The 7,939-nt window shown below is 53.1% G+C and overlaps 1 protein-coding gene across 1 annotated transcript in view; it reads left to right on the top strand.

The window, feature by feature from the left end:
* The window catches only part of LOC146547711 (uncharacterized), a 20,361-nt gene extending 13,965 nt beyond the window's left edge, over nt 1–6,396 (top strand). Inside the window, exons 2-3 of the mRNA XM_085265176.1 lie at nt 1,738–2,957; nt 6,284–6,396. Of these exons, the coding sequence (XP_085121302.1) occupies nt 1,836–2,957; nt 6,284–6,286 (1,125 nt within the window). The 5' untranslated portion in view covers nt 1,738–1,835 and the 3' untranslated portion in view covers nt 6,287–6,396. The remainder of the gene's footprint in view (nt 1–1,737; nt 2,958–6,283) is intronic.
* The last annotated feature ends 1,543 nt before the right edge of the window (nt 6,397–7,939 follow it).

The following is a 7,939-nucleotide window of genomic DNA, read 5'->3' as shown; positions in this document are numbered from 1 at the left end:
TGTCAGTGATTCATGCTTCTGAGTGTGTGTGTGCTTCTGTGGGTGCAACAAAGCTAATCCTCTTCGTGCGCCTGAGAGAAATAACGGAGAGATGCACCTGCTGCAGGGTAATTCCTCCAGTATGTGCTCACGTCCTCTTATCTTCATTTTCTTTCTTTGAATCGGCTCCTTATTAATTTAACAAAGACTCACTCACTCATTTCCAGCTTCTGTGCTTTCACATAAGTGACACATTAAAGAACTTTGGAAGCATAAATGCCTGTTTGGACTCATTTACACACACGACATTTTAATAGTGCATTCATTTATTTTCTCAATTTCTCTGAATGTCTTTTGACTATTGTGTTCACCTCCTTTACTCTTCATCTGACTCCTTTCCTGTGTAGCTAACGCAAGCCACAAACAATATAAAAATTTAATCTGAAGTTTGCTAATCTATTAAGAAGCAGTGGCTCTGACAGTGGATATGGTGAAGAGAAACAGCAGGCAAATGTGAGCTGATACATGTATTTTATAATAACACCAATATATATTTGTACTGATCAACATGATTATGAGCTCAAGGAGTGACTCTTAGTTCAGGAACAGGAAACAAATCTCCTCAACACCTTTCTGATGACTGAATCTGGCAGGTTGCTAAGTTGCTTAGCATAAACGCTGACACAGTCTGTCTGAAACAATCCGCCCACCAGCGCTTCCAAACATCGCATTTGTTTCAATTGCACTACAACTAGACAAGTTGTGGTTTCGCAAGGGTTTCTGGACTACTGTTACTTCTTTGAGGCTCTACTGGTTACATAATTACCCATTATGAAATGTAATTTCTAGGAGGCTGGGCTGCTGTACCACCAGAGCCGTTCCATTAATCCCATTGTACAGAAACTGGCAGATGGTCCAGAGAGAATGGCAGCGAATGCAGACAAATGGCTAAAGAAATTTGTTTGCATCAGCTTCTAGACAATAAATAAGTGAAATTAAAAAATTTAACGAAATAAGCCATTTAAAAACTATCTATCAAATTAAATAAAATTATACATAGGTGTCTTTAATTTTTTCTGGGGGAAAGCCAGTTCTTCAAAAGGCTAGCAATCTGCTAACTGATGTTGTTTAGTCCATTAAGGCTTTAGGGAAACTAAAAGCCTGCTGCTACCAGTACCCGCTGGTACTGTTACAACCTTAATACTGACAGAAAGGTGTTCTACTAGAGCTGAAACAACTCCTACTATCAAAATCAGGACAAAAATATATATATTTGTAGGGCTATCCTGTGACTATGGCTGTGTACCGAGCTCGGTACTTTTCAGAGTACTGACCTTATTATGTCAGTATGAGCAAGTATTGATTCGCAGTAGCTCAATCTGTGCCAAATTTCAGTATCAGAGCACATCTGGGTTAGAGGAAGCAAGAGAGCAAAGCCATGTGACGCTTTCACCAAAGCATCAGCAGGTGATGTTAGCAGCTTGGTGTAATAGCGTTGTTTAACGTATAAGTTGAACCCAAAGATGATGATGAAACTTTTAGTGAGACATCGACAGCTTCATCATCATCTTCAGTTAAATTATCAGGCTGTTGGATAGGCTGTGGTCAGATAAAAGCTCTGTGGCGGAGGCGTGGCCCCGGGCGCAGCTGCAGGGGAGGAGTGGAGCGGAAGGCTCAACAGGGCGGCGCTGCGAGGCCGGTAAGAACAGCTGATGTTGTTTATGGACTGATGATGGTCTCCCTCCGCTGTGTTTATAGTGAGACGAGGAGGAGCGGCCAGAAGAGAGATCAGCTGGGCTCGTGAGCTGTCAGACTGTGTGACTGAGTCAGCTGTCAAAACAACAACACTTGAATAAATGTGGAAGTTGGCTGTACCTACCTGTGTGTGCGTGTGTCTGTGCCTGGTGTATTCCACAAGTGGTGCCGAAACCCAGGAAAGTGCCGGTGGGGAAATGTCCGACCCACAGGCCGCGCCACCCGCCCAGCCTCTGCAATTCTTGGCGCAGATGCTGGCGGAGATGGCGACGATGAGCCGGGATCAGGCGGCCGACCAGCGTGCCCACCTGGCCGCACTGCGGGAGCAGACGGACCGGCAGACGCAAGTTCTGGAGCGGCTGGTCGGGGCCGCTGCCACGCCGAAGCCCTCGCCACTGTCGGTGGCGGTGCCCCGGATGGGGGACGGGGACGACCCACAGGTTTTTTTTGGAGACCTTCCGTGCCACGGCGGAGGCTTGCCAATGGCCGCGGGAGGAGTGGGCTCCGCGGCTGCTCCCCCTGCTGTCCGGGGAGGCACAAACAGCGGCCCTGAGTCTGCCTCCGGCGTCGAGGAGCAGCTTCGCGGACGTGAGCCGGGCGGTGGTGGACAGGCTAGGGCTCACCGCCGAAGACCACCGCCGGCGGTTCCGGGCCTGTCGGCTGGCTACAACGGACCGACCATTCGCCTGGGCCCGGCAGCTGCGCGACGCGGCGGTACGCTGGCTGCAACCGGGAACATCGGAGGGGGAGACGAAGCTGGTGGACAAGGTGGTGCTGGAGCAGTTCACGGAGGGATTGCCAGCGGAGACAGCGAGATGGGTCCGGTGCCACCGGCCCGCAAGCTTGGAGGTAGCGGTGACGCTGGCGGAGGACCACCTTGCCGCTGGAGCAGGGGAACCCGGGGACGCCGGACGGAGGCCGAACAAACAGGCCCCAGTGCCGGCCCGAGGCGCCGTGTGCCGGCACCAGGGCAGGCAGAGCGGCTGCCGGCGCTGAGCCCCACTAACCCTTTCGCGGCGTTGGTGCCGTCCAGGGGAGCCGAGCCAAGTGGAGCCGCCCCCGAGCCACGGAGAGCAGCACAGACGCCGGGGCCGGAGTGTTGGAAGTGCGGGCAGCCGGGGCACCTGAGGAGGGATTGTCCGCTTATGGAAGTGGGGCAGGTGTTTCGTGTTGCTGGCGCCCCAGCACCCTCCCCCGGTCCAGGAGGGACATACAGTATTCCGGTAAGGACTCGAGGGGGTATACGCCAGGCGTTGGTGGACACGGGCTGCACGCAGACCCTCGTACACCAAAGCTTGGTTCGCCCCGGGGCATTGCTGGAGGCAGAATGGGTGGAGGTGAGGTGTGTGCATGGTGACGTTCACAGGTATCCCATAGTGCCGCTGTTATTAAAGTATAAGGGCAAAACGCATAGAGTAACGGCGGCGGTTAGCCCGCGCCTGTCGCACCCCCTGATTCTGGTTACCAATTGGCCGGGGTTTCATCAGCTACTGGGACAGTACGCGGGGGTGCGATCACGACCGGAAGCGGGGTGTAGCGTGTGCGCGGCGTTCAGCGGTGACGCGGGGTCGTCCGACACTGACTCCGGGGGGGAGACTCCGCCGGCCCCGGAAGTGTTCCCCATGGGTGATTTCCCACTGGAGCAGTCTCGTGACGGCACCCTACGCTCAGCCTTTGACCAAGTGATGGCTATTGATGGTCACGTGGTGCGCCCTGAGGCCGCGCAGACCTACCCGCGTTTCGTCTTATTAAACGACCAATTATATCGAGTGAGTCGTGACACTCAGACAGAGGAAACACACACCCAGTTGTTGGTGCCGCAGGGCCGCCGGGAAACGCTTTTCCAGGCGGCCCACTATAACCCCATGGCAGGGCATATGGGCTATGAGAAAACTCTGGAGCGAATAACGGCCCGATTTTATTGGCCGGGCATCCGAGCGGATGTGCGCCGCTGGTGCGCGTCCTGCCCGGACTGCCAACTTGTTAACCAGCCGGCCATACCGAAGGCGCCGCTGCGCCCTCTCCCCCTCATTGAGGTCCCGTTTGAGCGCATCGGCATGGACCTCATCGGGCCGTTTCACCGGAGTGCACGCGGCTACCGCTTTGTGTTAGTCCTGGTGGATTACGCAACGCGGTACCCGGAAGCAGTTCCGCTGCGCACCATCTCTGCAAAGAGTGTGGCGCAGGCACTGTTTCAGGTGATCTCCCGAGTCGGAATCCCGAAAGAGATACTGACTGACCAGGGCACGTCGTTTATGTCTCGTACACTGCGGGAACTGTACGAATTACTGGGCATTAAATCTATTCGGACCAGCGTCTACCACCCTCAGACTGACGGGCTGGTGGAGCGGCTGAATAAGACTTTAAAGTCCATGATTCGGAAGTTCATTAACGAGGATGAACGCAATTGGGATCACTGGCTAGACCCTCTGTTATTCGCAGTGCGGGAGGTGCCCCAGGCCTCCACGGGATTTTCTCCCTTTGAACTGCTGTTCGGCAGGAGGCCACGTGGGGTGCTCGACCTGATTAAAGAAAGCTGGGAGGACGGTCCGAGCCCCGCCAAAAATGAGATTCAGTACGTGTTGGACCTGAGAGCAAAACTCCACACTTTGGGGAGGTTGTCACGGGAGAATTTGCTCCAGGCTCAGCAGCGTCAGCAACGCCTGTATGACAGAGGGGCTAGGCTCAGGCAATTTTCACCGGGAGATAAAGTGCTTGTGTTACTCCCTACTTCCAGCTCGAAGTTGCTCGCCAAGTGGCAAGGACCCTTTGTGGTCACACGGCGAGTCGGGGACGTGGACTATGAGGTCGCTCGGTCGGACAGGGGAGGAGCCGCGCAGATTTATCACCTCAATCTCCTCAAACTGTGGCGAGAGGTTGAAACCGCTTCTCTGGTGAGCTTGGTGAAGGAGAGAGATGAGTTGGGGCCTGAGGTGCCAAATTCTATCATTCCCACCTCCCTCCCTTGTGATGACCATCTCACACAGGCCCAGAGAGCGGATGTTGTCGCGTTGCAACTGCGTTTTGCGGACGTGTTCTCCCCCCTGCCCGGCCGGACGTCCCTCATCGAGCACCATTTCGTGACGCAGCCCGGCGTGACGGTGCGTTCACGGCCCTACAGGCTCCCGGAGCACAAGCGAAAAATCGTGCAGAGGGAATTGGCGGAAATGCTGAGGATGGGAGTAATAGAAGAGTCGCACAGCGCCTGGTGTAGCCCCATCGTTCTGGTGGCGAAGAAGGATGGGTCTATACGGTTCTGTGTCGACTATCGCAGGGTGAACGAAGTGTCACGCTTTGATGCCTACCCCATGCCTCGGGTCGACGAGCTCCTGGACCGGTTAGGCACGGCCCGCTTTTTCACGACACTGGACTTAACCAAGGGCTATTGGCAGATTCCCTTGTCTGCCGAGGCCAGGGAGAAAACGGCCTTCTCCACTCCGTTACGGTTTGTACCAGTTCGTGACACTTCCGTTTGGCCTGTTCGGGGCCCCGGCCACTTTCCAGCGTCTCATGGACCGGGTACTGCGTCCGCACGCAGCGTATGCTGCCGCCTACCTGGATGACGTGATCATCCACAGCGACACCTGGGCGGAGCATGTGCTGCGGGTGGCCGCGGTCCTGGAGTCCCTGAGGGGGGCGGGGCTCACGGCCAATCCGAAGAAGTGTGCGGTTGGACGGAGGGAGGTGCAGTATCTGGGGTACCACCTGGGGGGCGGGCAGGTGCGTCCACAGGTGGAGAAGACGGCGGCTATCGCATCCTGCCCGCGCCCCAGGACGAAAAAGGAGGTGAGACGGTTCTTGGGGTTGGCGGGTTACTATCGTCGCTTTGTGCCGGGGTTTGCGCAGCTAACCAGCCCCCTGACCGATCTCACTCGAAAGGGTGCCCCGGATCTGGTCCAGTGGACGGGGCCGTGCCAGGCGGCGTTTGTGCAGGTGAAAAAGGCTCTCTGTGGGGAGCCGCTGCTTCACACTCCTAACTTTTCCCTCCCTTTTGTTCTGCAGACTGACGCCTCAGACAGAGGGCTGGGAGCCGTTTTGTCCCAGCAGGTAAGGGGGGCCGACCGCCCTGTCCTATACATCAGCCGGAAGCTAGCAGAGCGCGAGCGCCGGTACAGCACCGTGGAGAAGGAGTGCCTGGCCATCCGGTGGGCGGTCGGCTCCCTGCGCTATTACCTCCTGGGACGCTCATTCACCCTCTGTTCGGACCACGCCCCACTGCAGTGGCTCCACCGCATGAAGGATGCCAACGCCCGGATCACCCGGTGGTATCTGGCGTTGCAGCCCTTTAAGTTCAAGGTGATCCATAGGCCGGGGGCGCAGATGGCAGTGGCCGATTTCCTCTCTCGCTCGCGGGGGGGGGGAGTTGGCTCGGCCGGACGGCTCCCCGGCCTCGAACGGGCGGTGGGGGTGTGTGGCGGAGGCGTGGCCCCGGGCGCAGCTGCAGGGGAGGAGTGGAGCGGAAGGCTCAACAGGGCGGCGCTGCGAGGCCGGTAAGAACAGCTGATGTTGTTTATGGACTGATGATGGTCTCCCTCCGCTGTGTTTATAGTGAGACGAGGAGGAGCGGCCAGAAGAGAGATCAGCTGGGCTCGTGAGCTGTCAGACTGTGTGACTGAGTCAGCTGTCAAAACAACAACACTTGAATAAATGTGGAAGTTGGCTGTACCTACCTGTGTGTGCGTGTGTCTGTGCCTGGTGTATTCCACAAGCTCTTTTACTATGATGGCTGCATTTAAAAAAAAAAAAGGCAAACAAATATTTAACCGTAACCAATTACAGTCGGACATAACTGTGACCCTGACGTCCACAATGTCTGCAATGTGAATTAATTATATTGAATTTATTATTATTTGAATTAATTGTGCCAAAATGAGTGCTGAAAAGTACCAAACAAACGTACCATTGGGTACGGCTGCTGAATTCCAGGTACCAGTACTGGTTCTGGTTTTATTGTTAGTTCCAACATTAAAGACACCCAACGCAACTTGTGTGCATCACCTACAAAACTGAAGGAAACCCAGAGACTGGGGGTTCTCCAAGTTCTCTGATAACAATCTTGGTTTGTAAATCATAGCAGTTGATAATTTGTCCCATAATTTGATTAAAATGCCCCAACAAAGCTTCAAAAGCCCAAAGTATAGAGGTTCAGTTCATTGACTGGAATTATCGGGGTTGAGGCCTAGCAGACGATTGGCTGGTTGTTATGAAAAGAGAAACTAAAGTATTTTACTCTAAACAGGCTTTTTAATTATGTGTATTTAGTTCTTTTAACATTGAGGCTGACATAAGTGACTTGCTTTTGGTGCAAGCCCTCATGTGGCCATTAAAGGAACTGTTTGGCACTTATGGCATCCGGCTTTATTTTCTTCAGTTTTTGTCAACGACGTCACTGCAGTTCTAATAGAAATTCTTGCTTTCTTTCTTTTGCACATTTTTTTCTTTTGTTACACACAGACATTTGATCACACTAAACTCCATCCAGTCACACTCAGTCACACATGTCAGACAGCGAACAGGATCAGCTGCTATCAGGCAGCGAACACCAGAGTTCCTGTTAGTCATTTGCTTCTAGCCTTGCTGTTACCTCTAATATACCAGATACGAATCTAGGACATCATGTGTTGAAAAATGACTTAAAAAATGAATTATCTGCTAGTGAGGACTTATATAAACACTGGCAAGGTGTTGACTCGATTTTTACACTCGCAGGATTAGCACCGATGCTCGCGCCGCATCTTAAAACTGTCCAAGTTACTGAAAAAGCCCTCGCGTCTCCAGGTATATCTGAACACCTCACTCCTTTCATCCCGACTGGCAAACCTGGCCGCTATCACATAATTAAATAAGATTTATACCATCACATAGAATAATTCTGTGTGGGATGATGGCTAAGATTGCTATCCCCCCCTGCCGCCATTCCCACCCCTTTTTTTTTTTTCTTCTTTTTTTCTTTTTTTTTTTACACCAGCCCACTCACACAGCAATTGGAAAAACTGGCATAACTGAACACACACACACACACACACACACACACACACACACACACACAAAGTGGTGTGGGTGTGTAGATGTCCATGCTTGAGTGGCCAAATGCAACCCACTCAAACAGCCAATTGTGAAAGTAGTTATCAATAAATTTCTGCGGACATTTGTGATACAGGTATAATTGGTTTTGCAAGACTTGGAAGTCACGTTACGATATATG

The sequence above is a fragment of the Mchenga conophoros genome, linkage group LG23 (assembly GCF_057382185.1).
Source record: "Mchenga conophoros isolate Kocher_MC1m ecotype Shallow Benthic linkage group LG23, M_conophoros_male_GT1.1, whole genome shotgun sequence".
Lineage (NCBI taxonomy): Eukaryota > Metazoa > Chordata > Actinopteri > Cichliformes > Cichlidae > Mchenga > Mchenga conophoros.
The sequence above is the reverse complement of the archived record's forward strand: the minus strand, read 5'-3'. Positions and strand labels throughout refer to the sequence as shown.